We start from the raw sequence: 18,041 nt of genomic DNA, 5'->3' as shown, positions 1-18,041 counted from the left end.
ATATAATGTGCTTGGTATGCAGAACATATTCAGATTTATTATTAAATTATAAACTCTTAAATAATATAGGTGAAATGTTATGCCAGATAGTGTCCATTAAAGGTTCTGAATAATTAATCTCTTTTTACAGTTGGGTGTCTTGCCAGAATAACATTACTTTATTTGGAAAAAATAATGATTTGAGTACTATGTGGTAGGACTGTGCTGAGTCCCTTCAGAACTAGTAAAAAAAAAATGGAACAATCAGTAGGCAGTACAATAATATCTATGATTAAGTATAAATTTGGGGAGGCGGGGAGGGAGATGCTTCAGAAAGGAGCAAAGGTAGGGTTGGATATACACAATTTCAACAGGTACAGGAGAAATAGTGTTCCTGGCAAGGGAAATAAACTTAATCAAGGTACGGTCATAAATGGGATTTGTGATAGATAATGGCAGGAATAGGACAAAGACCATGTAGTACAAATTAAGGGTTGACTACATAAACAAATGGTGTTCACGCAGGAGTTTAAACACATCTGCTGACAATTTTTAAGTTGTTTATTGAAAATCATAGATTTTTTTTTAAAACCCACTAATTATTTTGCCATATGAGAGCAAAAATTCAAATAATACAAATATTTAACATTTTGGTATAAAATTAATAATATGGAAAAAGATGCAAACCAACCGAAAGGTAAAAAATTTTTTAACAATAACACTGTGTATAACCCTCTTCTACTCAAGTGACCATCCAAACTGATAGTTTATTTTCCCTTTGTTGACATTTTAAAAAAAGACAGCCCTGCATTGGAGCACCAAAAAGTTTGTTTCCTTCTTTTTTACAAGGTTGGAACCCTTTTATTTACAAATTCTCTTCTCAGTACTTTAAAGGTGATGAAGGACTCATCTAGCAACCTCCTTCTTGGGAAAAAAAAGAAGCGCCTTCATATTTCCTTCAAATTTAAACCTGTTCCATTCTATAATAAAAAGGACGCAGTTCAGGAGAGCTCATTCAGCAAATAAATAATTGTTTTACAAAGTACTGCTGTAAACAAGATCACTTCGATGGCCAGGGACACTGATGTTTTCAACCAAGGGCAAATTTAAACAGTTCCAAATACAGATACACAGGGTATATATGGCCAAAAGGCAAAAGGTTATTGAGGAATCAACTAATAAAAATTAATTATAAGCCTGTTGTTTTGTCAGAATGTACTTTTGTTCTCTACAGTTTTAAAATTGGTCAGAAAATTTAAACCATAATGATCTATAACTCTAACCCAGTCTGAAAGTAACTACAACCTAGACACTGTAGTTTTGACATTCATTTAATATACTAAATTATCTAAGCAATGTAAACAAGCCTCAAATTTCAAATTAGAAAAAAATTAACAAAAAATTTCTGTAAACATTAAAAAGCTACCTGCCAAAAAATTGTAAATATCATCATCCAGTTGTGTGTACTGAGAAATTTTTTAGTTTTGTTTTGCATGTTTTAGACATCACCTTATTAAATGAGACATCTTATTTTCCCTAACAGGTGCCTTTGTAGCTAAAAACTTTACAGTCAATTCAATTGATTTTGCTGGAGTCACTATTTTGGCCTTTCTATGATCTCCCTAGCAATAGATATCACCTGATTTCTTCTGTAGTGATTAGAGGTAGTTTGCATCATAGTCACATTTTTACTCTGCTTTGTAAAATGAATGTAACTTACTTTATTAGAACTAAGCCACATCTCTGATTACAAGAAACATGCAGTTTTACAAATGCTATAAGCCTCATTCTGACAACTTTTCTATCACTTTTACTCTGTTTTCAAGTTTGAAATATTTAAAAGATAAAGATCTCCAACAGCTACCTGATGGAAAAATAGATTGTTTTAGATATTATAGCTTCAATGTTTAATAGTCTGAATTTAAAACTCTGAACTTGGAACAAAGTTCTGGGCCATATATGAGACCTTACTGAGGAGAGGTGGGCTAATTTGAGTAATCAGTACAATGATTTAGACACTCAATTTTTTTTTAATGAATTAGATTTTGATGTTCATTCCTTTTGACTTCTCCTCCATTATTATATTCCTCTATGTAAACTATATTCAAATAACAACCTTAAATATACCAATATTGGATGTTTAAAAACCGATTAAGAATTCATTAAGTTAAAATCATCTTATTTAAATTGATGATGATTTCTCCTTCAAGAACAACCTTAATGAGCAACAAACTGTCCATGCTCTGTGTCATTTTCTAATATTAAAAAGAAGAAGAACCAATTGGGGAAAAGCTAATGACTTTTCTTAAAGTTCACATTAAACTTTGGAAAAAAGATATATTTTAAATAACTTCAAAGTCATCTAGTTAAAATAGCTACATGAATGTGACAATTAGTGATTTGGCTGTTTATCATGAAATCGCATACATTTTCCTTCATCTCCTCTTAAGAACAAGAGACAGTCTTTTACCAGATTCACATACTTTCTCTTCTATGCCAACCATTCCCTGCCCCAGCTACCTCCACCAAGAGCTCTTTAACAAACATAAACCTGTATACCTGGTCTAACAATATGTTCATTTCTTTTTAATCTTGTACTGTACAGTCATTGGTATTTTTCCAAAAGCAGTTATTCTCACACCAAGGCTTCTGAATAACTCCTCTACACTTCAAATATACACGTGGCATTAAATGAGAACTTGAATTTCCCTTTAGCTTTGTTTTCATGAATAATATCAACCTTTCCTAAATACGAGTTTTCCTTGAAATGAATTTAGGCAATGAAGTAGATAAGTTATGTTAAATAGCTTTCAGAATCAAAGAAACATTCTGATAGACCGGGCTTTCAAAATATTCCTTTGTCTTTCATATTCATTTTACTTAGGGTATAGACAAACATTTCAAGGGTGTTCATCCAGGTTTGGCTCAGTGACAGTGAAAACATACATTCAAGTACTATTTTAGGCAAAAGCAGCCCTACAAGGATATGTGTCCATATAGGTCAGTCTACAAAGAAGAACGATCTTAATCAACCTGCAGTATATTTGACCAAAAAATCCTTTTGAAATGGTTTTTACTTTAGGATCTGTAGCATTCTTCCAAAGGTCCTGAAGATCTTGTACGTGTCCATGAGATGTCATCATTTTTTCATAGATGCAGGGATGATAAGGAGTCTTACCTTCCCCAGAAAAAAACACATGGTATTGTGGTACTACCCCCATTTTATTGGCACAGAGGCCCATGAACACATCGTCTATGTAAAGACTCGTGTTAAGTGTCTGTGATGCCTCATAGACTTTGGCGGCTACATCACCAGAGATAACATAGGCAGCGCCAGCAGTATAGTCAGGGTAAGCTGGCCACTGGTACATTTCATAGGAGACATAGTACTTGCTGCTTTTGTCTCTAACAGGAGGGGCACCACGATGAACACGACCAATCCAAAAGTCTTGAACACCAATCTGTTCTAAACTTTGAAGGTATTCGATAAGATTTGGCATGTGAATAAATATATCATCATCGGCAGTCATTAGGAACTTGGCATGTGGACAATAGGTATTTGCCCAGCTGAACTGCAGAAGTAATTTAAGAGTAAGATTGTAGAAAGAATCAACAAAGTCTTGCTGAATTATATCATTGTACATTTGGTCTTCCCAAAGCAGGTTTCTCTGCAGTTCTTGTTTCTTCAGTGGATTAGGAGTTCCTAAGGCAAACAGAGTTTTGATGTTGGCATTAAGTTGAGACTGAACGTACTTCTCATTGCCCCACGTTCTTCTAATTGCGGAACGCCGACCGTAGTTTTCGGGTGCAGTCTTTACAAAGAGTAAGAGTAGGACGTCTTGAGCTTGACACTTTTCCTCATGGTTAATCAAGTATTGGTAGCGAGGCCCAGCTGAGCTGTGCTTAAGAGACAGGGTGTCATTCACAAAGTCATAGCTATTGATGAGGTATCTGTAAGAGTAGGATTTCACGTGGCTCACAATGTGATTATCGATGGGTTCCCAAAAAAACATGAGGCTTAGTATAAAACAGGTGGCAAATAACTGAATAAACTGCCATTTTTTGACTCTTCTGCCACTAACAAACATTCTCATATCCACTCAGGTCTGTTTCTATTTAGGATCCTTTTTAAACAGGCACTTGCTTCTTCCAGACCATAGGACTTCGTGTTCTGTAGAACAGATGTCCATCTTAATGCATGTTGATCATTAAAAATGAAAAACGATCTTCTTATTTCACAGAATATTTTCTTTTAACACCATTTTTCTGAGATCATAAAAGAATGGAACACACTGTAGAACGAGGATATTGGCACATCAAAATTTTTCCACCCTGGCATCCTTCATCAAGTGTGGTGAGTTGCCTCAGGCAGCTATCCCATGCACTGCTTTTTGTGAACATCCAATGCAACCTACCAGAGTCAAGAAGAGAAAAGAGTAACAAGTGAATGAGTGACCCAGTTACCAAAAAGAAACAAACTACTCCTCATCCATGAAACCAAATGTAGCTTAACTGATCTGGGCAAAAGGTCAGTTACTATTTAGCAGAGACATACAGCTATTTATTTTTTTTAGAGGAATTCAGGAAAAAGGAAAATACTGTCTATTCTGTTCCCATTCAGAATACAGATACCTTTTCTCCTTCTACTTTTTTTTTTTTTTTTTTTTTTTTTGAGTTGGAGTCTCACTCTGTCGCCCAGACTAGAGTGCAGTGGCCACCCCTGGCCACCACAGCCTCGACCTGCTGGGCTTCGGCGATCTTTCTGCCTCAGCTTTCCAAGTAGCTGGAACTACAGGCGCACACTACCATGCCCGGCTAATTTTTTGATTTATTGTAGAGATGAGGTCTTGCCAAGTTGCCCAGGCGGGTCTCGAACCCGCGGGCTCAGGCAATCCACTCACCTCAGCCTCCCAAAGCGCGGGATTATAGGCTGAGCCACTGAGCCCAGCTTCTCCTTCTACTCTTAAAAAAAAAAAAGAGCCTCCAAAATGGCTATCATCTTGTATACCTATATACAAACAGGTATATCTGCAAATATATTGACCTGAATACAGTCAGAATGAAAGTAGCGATGTAGATCAAGGAAAAATACTAGATGAAACAGTGGTAAAAATCCATTAAAGCTTGCCCCAGACATGGCAGGAATAAGTGGGTTTTTAAAAAAAAAAAATAAAGTTCATAATCAAGAAGTTGAGATTTCCTTCTTAAAAGCAAACTCTCACTAACCAAGATAACTTTGTGAGCCTCAGATGTATCTAGTCATCGTTTCTCTGGACTTTTTCATTTGGAAACCGAACAGGCACCTCAAATTTAACATGTTCTAAACTGGGAAGCAACAGGATGTAGCAACCAGCACTGTCTTAGTAGTTAGGCAATCCGAACAGCAGTGCTGCCTCAGCCACTTTCTGTTTGCTGCTCTATATCATGCATATAACCCAGACATTTGAAAAACGGGGATAAGACCATTTAACTCAAAGTCTTTAAGCAAATTAAATGGGAATATACATAGATAAACGGAGGGAAGTGAGTAGGTAATACCTAGCACACAGGGGCACTCCAGTGCCATTTCCAACCCATTCTGCTCTCTTCTCCCCTAAAACCTGCTTTTCCTATTTCTCTCTCTTTGTGCCCGACTGCACTTCCTTCTTCTATGCCAGCAATCTGTAAGTCCTCCACTCCCCTGTCCAAATATTGAATCCTGTGATTCACTGCTTCTAAGTCTCCTTCATGCCTTCAAGTCATCATCACTTCTTGCCCAGACTGGATGATCTCCTGGCCAACCCATCTTCCATTTTACAGTCAGAGTGACCCAGATTGAGCTAACTGAGCTCTTGAAACCCCTTCAGAGCCTTTCTACTCATCAGTGACAAGACGAAGTCTAGGTGGTGATTTGCCATGGCATACAGGACCGTTGGAATCTGCCTCTCCGGTGAGCCCATCACATCCTTTGACGATACCAAACTAGGGGCTGGAAGGACAGCCACGCTTGCCATTTCACAGCTCCAGCCTTTGCACCAGCAGTCCTGTGGCTTGGCATGCCCCGTCTCCCTTGCTGATGTGAAGTCTACAGGCATCCTTCTCTGGGAAGTCTAAATTGGGATGACCCCACTCCCCCAGAGATGCTTCTCAGCTGTATTACCACAGCACCATCTTAGATCCCGTACTGAGACTTACTAGGCACGATGTTGCAGATACCCTATACTCAGCGTGTGACACCCCGTAGACGTTCACCAAATACGGGTGCAAAGAACCCTGCTGGGGCTGCAGCCAACTTTCACTCAGAGCGCTGCTTACTCGGGAAGGATCGGGGGTCAGGATACCTAGGGAGGTGCCCCGTTGGCTGAGGTCCCTGCCACAGCTGCCTACCATGTCCTCTTCTTCCACCACTAGGACATGGCACCCTCCTTCCTCAAGGATTCTGTCCCCAGTGCTTTCCACAAGTAAAACATGTCCTTTCCTGGAGAGGTAGGCTCTGGTCAGAGCTGACAGGGAGAGCGATGCCACCCAGTACAGACTGAGCCACACAGAGAGCCTCGGGGCAAAGGCCAGCTTTGTACCCAGAGACCTGTTCTCAAGTCTCTCCACCCGTGTCCTCAATATAAAACCAACTGCACACACTGAGTGCCCTGCAGAATGGGCCTCAACCCAGCTGTGATACCTCCCTCCGATAACAGAGCTTTTGGATCCAGCCATAGTTTCCTGCCCCTGGGATCCCCCCACATCAGAGATAACCGCAAAGGCCAGGCACGCAAAACATCCAAGGAGCACTGGAGATCAGAGCCAAGCTTCCCTGAGACTTTGTCCAGAGATAATCAGCATAAGTAGCACTTTATCCCTTAGGGCATAGGTTTTTAAAATACACAAACCACCTAGAAATTCACAATTGGCATTTTTTTAAAAATGACAAAAGTATACTGACAGTAGGAAGAGCAAGGATCATTTTATGAAACTCGAGTTTTATGTCTTTGCGTTCAGGGTTGTAACGTAAAATGCGTTACTGTGCTCTACCATCAGAAAAGGAAGGAACAGTGCTCTAAGGGACAGACGAGTAGTGGGAATTTCTGCCTTGGATACTCTGGTCATTTCTGGACTAGTGGAAGATGAGAAGGACTGCAGGAAATACCAGTTTCTGGTGGTGGCATCTGATTAAACTCTGCAAAATCACATTCATTGAGGGGGCCGCTTCCTCTGAGTTTTTCCCCAGTGCTCACTAAGACAAAGACCATCCTCTGAAAGCCAAAAGCAAGGGTCCTTCAGCCTCCTCCAGAAGACATTCTGAAAGATCTGGAGGCTTGAAGCAAGGTCTCAGAATTCATAATGGTAGGTTTTGTTGTTTTTTTTTCTCTGAGTCGGAGTCTTACTTCGTCAGGGCCACCGCAGCCTCAACCTGCTGGGCTCAGGCCATCCTTCCGCCTCAGCCTTCCCAGTGGCCGGAACTACCAGCGCGTACTACCACGCCTGGCTAATTTTTAGACTTATTGTAGAGATCCGATCTACCATGTTGTCCAGGCCGGTCTCGAACCCGCAGGCTCAGTCAATCCACTCGCCTCAGCCTCCCAAAATTCTGGGATTACAGGCTGAGCCACTGTGCCCAGCCAAAATGGCAGATTTCAAGACAGCACATGCTTTAAAGAATTCTAGGACAATTCTCAGCTGAAATAAATCTGCAGTCTCTACTCCAATTAACCCTCGGAAGGGAACAAAGAGGAAAGTAGTCTTTGGAATCTTGAGGATCACAGACAAAATCAACTACCCATTCTCGAGCAGCTGTGCTCGGCTAGCGCCCATACCAGCCCACTTTGCAAGTACCCATATACACGTGTGAGCTTCTTGCTGAGCAATCAGCCCACAGACCCTGCTCCTCCAGCATCCCATGTGCACCTGATTCACCAATGAATCAGGTGGGTGTGTTGTTCCTGCTACTCCTGTTGCCACTATAAGCTGGCAGCAAGCTCATAACGTTCATTTTATCCCCACCCTCAACATTTAAGTATTTACCTTATTTTTCTGTATTTTTTCCAACTGTTTCAAATTGACCTCAACAGGTCAGAATGTTTTCTGAAAAATGGCAAAGCACCTGTCGCAAAGCTAACATTCCACACTATTTATTCCAGAGTACAGCATGTGAGGTTCTAAAATGATTTTTTTTCCTCCTCACCAGTTTGAACTGGGTAGCCGCCCTTTACCCAGATCACAGCCAGATTTCACCGACAGTACTGGAATAATGAGGGGAAGATTCAGAAAAAGGGAAACTACTCCTTTGTATTACACAGCCTCACTCGTAACAAAAGAACATCCGAATTCCTCCCAATTGCACCTAGACCCTCAGAGGTCTTTCCCAGCCCCAAGCAAAAGCCTGCCTTCCCCCACCATCATTCATTAATTACAAGTCCACAGTGTTGCACCCAGCTCTGGCCTTGCTGATGGACAGCAAGCACATGCAATTGGCGCTTACTCTTCTGGTTTCTTGTGGTATCTTAAAGCCTCTCTACAGCACATCTGCTAGCTTTCATATTCACAGTGCAGGGAAGGGTACTGAGAAGAAGCCCGCAAGCCTGCCAAACTGGTGGAAGAAAATGCTGGGCCTGGCAGGAAACAAAGCAATCCCACTAACGAATGCGAAACTCAGCAACCATCCACAACAGACTGCTGTGGATGCAGCTTCCTTTGTGTGCCCACAACACGGGTCAGTGACCAATCAGCAGACTGGAAACTCAAGGGTTACCCCTGCTTGGGGCCAAATTTATTGTGTAACCTCGGGCAACCCTCACCTCACTCTGATTTCGTGCTTTAATCTGCAAATCAGGGATGAATATCCATGTAATGTTACCGAGGGGCAATAAAAAGTATGGATGGCTTCAGAGCCTGCTCACAATAGGACTGAGGAAAGGGCACAGGACAAAGAACTGCCTAGAAGGAAACATGCAGATAGCTCAAATACAACTGGGGTTTGCTTCTGTTTGGACTGAGAAGAAGGAAGAGCTTAGTATTCTCTTTCCTAATAGAGGTAGTCAGAAGAATAAAAGAAGCAGGAAATCAAAAAAGAGGTGATGGACCCCAAATACTTTTAGTCTAGGAGCTGTGCCCCTTGGTTACTCATAAGAATATTTTTTCACAAGAGAGCTCTTTAAACTTTTCTGGAAAAAACTAGTTAGTGCACCGAAGGCTGTTTCCCTGTAATAATCCCTGTTTTTGTTGCTTTATTTGTTTGGTCTTTTTACCTCACCCTGGCTGTCCATTCATATGTAGTCTACTTTGTGGTCCTGAATATTATGTAAAATCTGCTATAAATTTTGAAGTTTTAATCAAGATGGTGAGGTCTTCATTTTAAGTTGAAGTTAAACAACCTCAATTTCCAATGTTTTAATTAATCCTACAGGTATGTGGGTATTTACCATGCGAGTTCTTACACCAGACACAGTGGGAGATCATGAAGAAGAATTTTATAGTCCGGTTTTTTTTTTTAGGTCTGTTTGGTTTTGTTGTTGTTGTTGTTATTATTTTGGTTTTTTGGAGTAGGGGTCTCACTCTGTCACCCAGGCTGGACCTCCTGGGCTCAGGCAATCCTTCTGCACCAGCATCCTGAGTTGCTGGGACTACAGGCATGCGCCACCATGCCTGGCTAATTTTTTTAAAAAATTTTTTGTAGAAATGAGGTTTCGCTATGTTGCCCAGGCTGGTGTTGAAATCCTGAGCTCAAGCGATCAGCTTGCCTCCCAAAGTGCTAGTATCACAGGTGTGAGCCACCGCACTTGGCCTCCAGCCTTAAAGCATTTACAATCTATTTATGACAAGACTCATAGTTTCCGCGTGAAAACAGTTCCCACGGACAACAACGGGCACATTATGGTAAGGGACCATGTGTCAGATACTAGCTCAAGGAACAATAGGAGAGTCCCTAGGAGTAGAGAGATCAGTAGGGTTGGATAAGTCAGAATTTCAGGAGGGCGTGAGGATGACTAGGGTTCAGGTGGTTGCAGGAGTGTAGAGCAAACTTTGTTTCAGGCAATAAGGAAAGGATCGCAGATGGCAAATATCTGGGAAGCAGGCATATATTTCAAAGCAGGGAGGTTGGGGCCTTTTTGTAGAGAACATTAAAAATTAAGCAGAGGGGCCAGGCACAATGGCTCACACCTGTAATCCCAACACTTTGGGATCCTGAGAAAATAGGATTGCTTGAGCCCAGAAGTTCAAGACTAGCCTTGGCAACATAGCAAGACCTCATCTCTATAAAAAAATTTAAAAATTAGATAGGTGTGGTGGCGCACACCTGTAGTCCCAGCTACTCAGGAGACTAAAGTGGAAGGATCACCTGAGCCCAGAAGGTGGAGGCCACAGTGAGTCCTGATCATGCCACTGTACTGCAGCAGGAATGACAGAGAGAGACCGACTCCAACTAGGAAGGAAGGAAGGAAGGAAGGAAGGAAGGAAGGAAGGAAGGAAGGAAGGAAGGAAGGAAGGGAGTGGGGGGGAGAGAGAAGGACGTGAAAGAGAGAGAGGGAAGGAGGGAGAGGGAGAGAGAAAAAGAAAACAAGGAAAAATCAGGCAGAGAGTCTTAGTAGGTACAGGGAGCAACAGGAAGCCATAGACTTTTCTGTTTTTGTTTGTAATGATAACTTCCTTGTTCAATATTAAGTTTGCGCGAAAGAGACTAAACTGGTAATGGTGTTGCAGGATAAAATGCAGGATGCCTGAAGACCAGAACACTGTTTTCTTAGGGTCTCATATTGATGCAGCATAAGGTGAGAAAGGCCTAGTTCAGGGTGGTGGAAGTGGGGAGGGAAGGGATACAAAAGACCTTTTCACGAAGCACAAACACCCTGCAGTACCTGGTGAAAGACCTGGGATGGGAAGTTGATGAGGAGGAGGCAGAGTGAGCCCCAATTTAAAGCGTTACTGACAAGGGAGGGAAAACTGATTTCCTGAATTGGGAATGAGGGGAGATTGCATTTGGGCTTAGACTTGTGTGGAGTTTGAAGTGATGGAGAGACAAGGTACCAACGTCCAGTAGGTAACCAACCTAGAAGTGGAGTTAGGCAGGACTGAAGACAGAGGTGGGCACTTGGAGCATGACGAAGGCTCATTTCATGGATGTGATGAGCTCTCCAGGGAAGAGAGGAGCAGACAGGCCTGCAGGAAAAATAAACTCGGGAGGAGAAAAAGAGGGAGGAGTCAAAGAAAACGGGGACCTTCTTAAAGGGTTTGTTCATCAGAAAACAAAGACAGGGTTAACAATTGGGTTCAAAGTGCATCAGCAGGACAAACAAGGCTTGGTGATGGAGCTCAGGTGGGGAAGACACATGTTAACTGCACAGTCAGAGTTAAGCTGGGAGTTGCAGAGGGACTACTGAGGGACCTGGCCCCACTTGGGCGTTGAGTTGAGGTTTGGACAGGCATCTTCTGGGAAGAGAATCAACACTGAATCTGAGGCCTAAAGGATAAGTAATGTCAACTGCAAAAAGCTGGTGGATTTTAATTTTAAAATGCACATATTTTTATCTCTGCCCACGTTTCTTGACCACCATCTCAGGCCACTGTTGTAATACAGTAACAACATCTACTCTTAGGAAAACTTACCTCTGCATTTTATTTAGTAGACATACAACACTCATGAGCCTAAGGAAATCTTATGTTATGATGGGTATATCACTCTGGTCATGTTACCTCCCAACGCTCAAGACAACTTATCAGCCAGAAGGTTGTTTATGTGGCTTCGCTGACAACTGCATTTCCTCCGAGAGCTTAAATTTTAAGACACTCACTCTTCAGGACACCCACTCCTCAGCCACAACCTTTAAATATTCGAGAACCCTCTGCCTACCCCTGCCCGCCCTGAAGGGTTAATCCAGAACCCTCTGCCTCCCCCCACCTGCCTCTGAACACCTCGCTCAAGCCAGCAATCTCCAGCAACCTCCTGACCTTTCTTCCACATACACCTCCCTATCTCACCTGTGGACTCATTGGGCACCTTGGCCCTCCCGGTCCCTAGCTGCTGTCCTCCCACCCAGCAACCCCAGACCATGGTTCATTCCCATCTTTTCTACTCCAACAACTGCCAGGATGCTGGAGGAATGTGACTGGCCAGTCAGGCAGTGTCCCCACAAACGGCACCATCCAGCCGTGAGCAGAGTTTTCAGTGCTGTGTGATGGTCCTTGTACTCATCTTGGACCTTCTCCCTTTCCCAGTCTCCCTAGCTGCTGTGCTAAGTCACTCAGGACCAGATTCCTCATTCCAAAGGTCTCACCTCCTGCCTGATTTCTATGGAAAGGGGAAGACATCAGACATATCGTCAACTCCTCCTTCCCATGTAGGCTGCTTCTCCAGGATTCCCCAGCCTGCCAACGCTCTCCATTCCCTCTATACCAAGTACTGATCAGGGCCAAGGCTGGGAGGAGACAAGGGAGGTACTTATTTTGGTTGCAAAATTTAAGGGAATACCAAAAATGCAGTAGTCAGTGTAATATATTTTTAAAATCAAAATTAATGCAAAAAAAATCCACCATGAATAAAATATCAAAAATGTAAACAGAGACAGAATTCAACCCGGCACTGACACAGCCCTGCCTCACTGGACTCATCGTAACCCTCATCCTGCTGCCTGGGGCCCACTGAGTGCAGAATATTGCTGCCTTCTGTGGACATGTCTGCATTCATGTATGCATGTACACATACTGAAATAAAGTACCATAAACCAACACTAATTATTGCATACAATGCACACTTCCAGTCCTTCTTCTTTTTATTTATTTTTTTAATGCTGGACACCTAAATCTCCTAAAGTGGTTGCATGAACCATTAATGAGTTTGTCTACAAATCTGAAAAACACTGCTCCAAATGGAATCAAAGCTGTACTATAAAATGATCCTCTCATTTCAATTGTGGCCAAAACAAAAACAAGCCCTGAAAATGTATACAAGTAGGCAAAACAATTTGATGAAAAGACGAATGGATTAGAAGAAGAAAGAAAATAATGTCGTGAAATCTACATAGAAATAAGACTGGAGTGATAACTGTCTTCATTTGAAAAATCAAGCTGGGCTCGGTGGCTTAGCCTGTAATCCTGTGCTTTGGGAGGCTGAGGTGAGTGAATTGCCGGAGACCGCGGGTACAAGACCTGCCTGGACAACTTGGCGAGACCTCATCTCTACAATAAATAAAAAATTAGCTGGGCGTGGTACCGCGCACCTGTACTTCCAGCTACTTGGAAGGCTGAGGCGGAAGGATCACCGGAGCCCAGCAGGTTGAGGCTGCGGTGGCCAGGAGTGGCCATTGCACTCCAGTCTGGGCAACAGAGTGAGATTCCAACTCAAAAAAAAAAAAGAAAGAAAAATCAACGTATTAATAATATTCAGAATAGCCCCTGAGTCATGCAAATATTAAGGCTCACTTTAAAAGTGACATGCTTATAAAGTACAACTATAAATTAATGTCAGGTTTTTTAAAAGCTTCATTACTTTATACCTTTTACATTTAAATTTTTATTACTTAATAAAGTCCCATATGAAAGACAATTTTTGGTTCCTGTCCAGGCATAGCTAAAGGAAAGAAAGATAAAACTGTCTGTACCATCTTTATGTTGCATTTTGCTCTGCATTCCAAAGGTTTTTTTCATGGCGCCTTCTAATCATCTATTTCCTGTTAAGCTTAGCTAGGACCAATCCTCAGGAACCAAATTGCGTTGGTGAAAGAAATCAGGAATAAGAAACCCCGAGAATAACTGGAAAAGCTAGAATCTGATCTTTGCAGATTTTTCTTAATAAATCAGTTACAGTAATTGGTGCTGAGAAATACAACTGCTTACTCTTCAGCACAAATTGCCTATTCTCTTTGCTCAAGAAGGAGGAAAGCGATGTGAAATTCGAATTTATAACTCACATTTTAAATGACATCCTTGAAACTGTTATATTATTCTTTCATTCAAATTTGAATGTTTCTGACAGAAGGCCTGTAAAAAAGAAAAAATTCTACCCAACAGGTGTTTTTGTGGCTGGGACTTCAGCTCTGAAACTTTAGTTCAAGCACAGTCAAAAATTAGAAGCTATTTGGAGTTATTATCCTTCCACAGAGAATATATTTATAGTTAGTTCTTGATTCAGTGTTAGTCCAAAGATTTTAAATTCCATTTTGCCAAGCATGGATATGGGACAGAGGGGAAAGTTGGGTAATAAAACCTACAATATGAATCCAGTTACAAGATCCCCACCTATACAAACTAAGTTATATGTTTCTTTTAAGTCAAACATGGTTATAAATTTCTGTTTGCTGGTTATAGGAAAAACAAAGACAGGGAAATATCAAATGAACCAACAAGTAAAGACAGACCCTGGGTCTTTACTAAGAAAACTTGTGGCATGGTATTATATTCTTATATTTTAGAAGAGTTATATTAAATTAATAAAAATCCCAGTAACCAGTTTAGTTAATTTAAAACAAATAGAAAAGCTGAAATAAAGGAGGTCTCGGAGAAGTTGAACATTTGCTTTTCTAAGCTTGGCCCTTTGTATTCAGTCTTGCAACATAGTTGTTTGGGTTGAAAGCGCTGCTTGCTCTTTTAATACAATTCTTGTCAGTTTCTGTCCTGCCTACTTAGGAAACAAATGCCTCCTTTTACCCACGCTAGCAACAATTACTAACATGGGCATGTTTACTACACACCAGGCATTGTTCTGAGGGCTTTACATATATAGTAACACTTTAAACCTCACAACCTATGAGAGAGAAATGATCTCCCTGTTTTGCAGAAGAAGAAACTGAGCCACAAAGATACCCAGTTAACCATGTAACTTCCATAAATTCCAGGCCCCAGGGCAGCTCATAGCAGCTGGTCACTCCCAGTCCGGTCCCTGCGCTCCTCGCTGGCACCTGCTCTTCCTTCCCAACACTGCACAGATGGCCCTGCAGTTCCCACCAGGATGGATGGGAAGAGAAAGGAGGGGAGGGTCCAGAGGGTTCAGAAGGTTCAAAGGATGAGGATTTACCTCACCATCTGAAGTTTGGAGTCATTTATGTTTTGCTACCAGCTGCATTTTGTTCATTCTTGTCTCATTTTCCTTACTAACATATCCTTTTCTTAAACCTCCACCAAAGTTTTCCCTCCTTCCTTTTCTTGGTCCCAGAAACACTAGACAATGGGCAGAAGTGACCTCATGAGTGTGTGTCCTTTGGGTGCGCAGTCTTTCCTCTACAAAAAAGACTGGGGTAATCTAAGGTCAGAGATCTAAAGTGACAGAAACAGGAAAAAAAAAGAGGTGGAGAGGAAGGAAGGAGAGGAGAGGGAAAAGGACGAGGCTCAGAGGATGTTTTAAGCAATATTTGATGAGCAAACGTTGTATAAAGAGAAAGGTGAGGAGTCGAATACATACACCCCAGCCCTGGAGAGGCTATCATCCCCTTATTTAACAGCTACATCGAAACTAACTTTTTTCATGTGTAAGGTCGGGGGAAACTTGAAGATCTACTCTCAGTCAGCTGATAAAATGGCACGCAAGAAGTGAACATGATGAATAGATGTGAACCAGTTATCCATCATAAGGTTTATGGGCTGTGAATGGATCAACAATTCACGCTAATCCATCAGTAAGGATAAGAGTTATTGCCTAAAATGCATGCCCACCCATTAATGTGATATAAACATGCTGGAAATTACCGCCACTGCCAACCCCACCCCTGCCACCCTTCTGGGACTCTTCAGACACAACGACTGCTTGCTTTATCTGGGCCACTAGAAGAACACTGTTCTTGAGTAAGCTAGGATTTTTCAAACATTCTTTAGATTTCTTAGGATGGCTCTGCCCCAGAAAATCTGACCAAGGGACATTGGAAGTGTTATATTCGGTGGGAAAGGGAGGTCAGTTTAAGCTTCATCCATGAATCTGACATTGGAAATCTACACAGAATCAGCCCTCTGTAACCGCAGGTTCCTCATCCTCAGATTCAATCAATAGCAGATAAAAAATATTCAGAAAATAAAAAGTATGGTTGTGTCTGTGCTGAACATGTATAGACTTTGTTGTCTTATCATGATTCCCTAAACAGTACAGTGTAACTATTCACATAGCATCTGTACTGTATTAAGTATCATACGTAATCTAAAAATGACTTGAAGTATATGGGAGGATGTGGGTAGGTTATATCCAAATACTGTACCATTTTATATTAGGAATCTGAGCATCTAGGATATGGGGTGGGGTTTGTGGAACCAATCTCCAGAGGATACCAAGGGATAACCAACATTCAGTGAGGGAAGAGCTCTCCTCTGAGATGAGGGAGAAGAGGGGAAGATGAACACTGGGGAAGGCTTTGTGGGAGAAGTAGCCAATGAACAGGAGTTGGGGTAAAGGTTAGACTTCAAACAGGGGTTTGGGGAGAAAAGGAAGCTGAGTTCAGGAAAAGGCTGAGGAGAGTGAAGGGAGCATCTAAGCTGGCTTAAAAAAGGGTGGGGTGGAGGGAGCAGGGGGTAAGACATTCCAAGAGAGACTGCTGTACCACTTGTAGAAACTTTAAAGCACACAGAGAAGCTGTGGCTTGAGTAGGGAAACGTCAAATGACTGAATTTGGCTAGAAGGTAGGGTACAGAGAGAAGATGGAAAAAAGAAGATTGAAGAGGAGAGCTGAGGTCAGATCATGAAAGGAAAAATTGTGATTCGGAAGCAAAGTTATGATACAATCCGGTTCATGCCTGTGATCCAATGGCTGTTCATATGTCTCATTCCAGACATTATATTTAGAAATGGCATTTGATGGAGGGTTTACTACACAGGGCACAAAAAGTAAAAGATGGTGTAAAACAAGAGACATATGGAATATGTTTCTGTCTTGGTTGATCAATATTTAGTGCAAATAAACTACCATGTATTAAGTACCTGCCCCGTTCCAGGCATTACACTGGGCAGCCCTATGTTCAATTAATTTGACAAATGTTAATTTATCACACACTGTGTAGTAGGCCACAGGCAGGAAGCCGGAAAGACTTCAGAGATGTTCCAAGTGTAGATCTCCTACTAAAAAGTCAGTGAATGTTCCAGTGCAACCTGGAATCTGAATCTGACAGGGGAAGAGAGAGTAAAAGAACCGAGAGTTTTGAAATGTGAACAAAAGTAGATTTATATTCTGCCTCTTCCACTTACTGGTCACATGAGCTTTGACTTCCAAAGCATATACCAAACAATGTTTTCTGAGGCTTATCTGCAAAATTTATTGGCAAAGTCCAGTCCAGCTCAGATGTTCCACATGTGCAAATTTCCTTTCTTTAGAAGTTGTTCATGTGTTACCAGGACGTGTTAGTTAGTAAATGACTGATTTTTTAGCAGTTATATTCCTTTCAGAATGCTGAGGTATATTCTTAACATGCGTCTTAAAAAAAAAAAAACATACAAAACTCTAATTAGGTATGAGTTTTTTTTTAAAAATACCGATCTGAATACTAAGGGTCACTTAACACATCCCAAATACTTTTGAGACTGAAAACAGAGGCATCATTCCTAACTGACTGAACATGGTCTTTCCATGTTTCCCATGGTCATCCATGATTCTCGACAGGAACAGACAACATGGTTCTCACAACCACTTATAATCCATTTCACTGCAGAAGACACAGGTATACGCTTATAAGGGTAAGGAAAAGGAAACCAGAGTTGAGTCAACCCATTAACTTATTTTGCCTGAAGCACTATCAAAAAAGTTGTAGAGAGAGTTGTGGGAAAGAAAGGAGAAAGGGAAGATGTGAAATCCTAGATGGACCTTGGGCTGTGTAGCAGTGCTTTAAACTTGAACTTTTGGTATGTGTTGCCTGTAGACTTGATAGAACATTCTCTTCTGTAGAAAACTGGCTTCTAGTATTAAATCCTTCACTGTGAAAGACAAATGTTAATAAGTTACAGATCAAAGTCAGCCTCTGAATTTGTAAAATTAAAATGTAAAAAAAAATTACTTTTTTTGGTTCAAACTTTACATCACACCTGATTAAGTTTCTTATCCTTAAATATGAAGATTCTTACACCCCCTGCATCTATAAACTAATACAGGGGTCCTCAAACTTTTAAAACAGGGGGCCAGTTCACT

The 18,041-nt window shown here is 41.4% G+C and overlaps 2 protein-coding genes across 2 annotated transcripts in view; one reads left to right on the top strand and one right to left on the bottom strand.

Moving 5' to 3' along the window:
- MCF2L2 (MCF.2 cell line derived transforming sequence-like 2) overlaps positions 1–18,041 on the top strand; it is a 268,860-nt gene that overhangs the window by 181,524 nt on the left and 69,295 nt on the right. The gene's annotated exons all lie outside the window — the stretch shown is intronic.
- Positions 523–4,542, bottom strand: B3GNT5 (UDP-GlcNAc:betaGal beta-1,3-N-acetylglucosaminyltransferase 5). The gene has a single exon (XM_008070687.2). It carries the CDS (start codon positions 4,071–4,073, stop codon positions 2,940–2,942), a length of 1,134 nt encoding a protein of 377 aa, XP_008068878.1. The 5' UTR covers positions 4,074–4,542; the 3' UTR covers positions 523–2,939.

The sequence above is a fragment of the Carlito syrichta genome, unplaced genomic scaffold, assembly GCF_000164805.1.
Source record: "Carlito syrichta isolate Samal-C Ts95f unplaced genomic scaffold, Tarsius_syrichta-2.0.1 Scaffold313936, whole genome shotgun sequence".
In the NCBI taxonomy this organism is placed as follows: domain Eukaryota; kingdom Metazoa; phylum Chordata; class Mammalia; order Primates; family Tarsiidae; genus Carlito; species Carlito syrichta.
Note: the sequence above shows the minus strand (reverse complement) of the source record. Positions and strands in the feature narration are given on the sequence as shown.

Coding starts and splice junctions, on each gene's coding strand:
- B3GNT5 (XM_008070687.2), bottom strand. CDS start 4,073: ATGAGAATGTTTGTTAGTGGCAGAAGAGTCAAAAAATGGCAGTTTATT.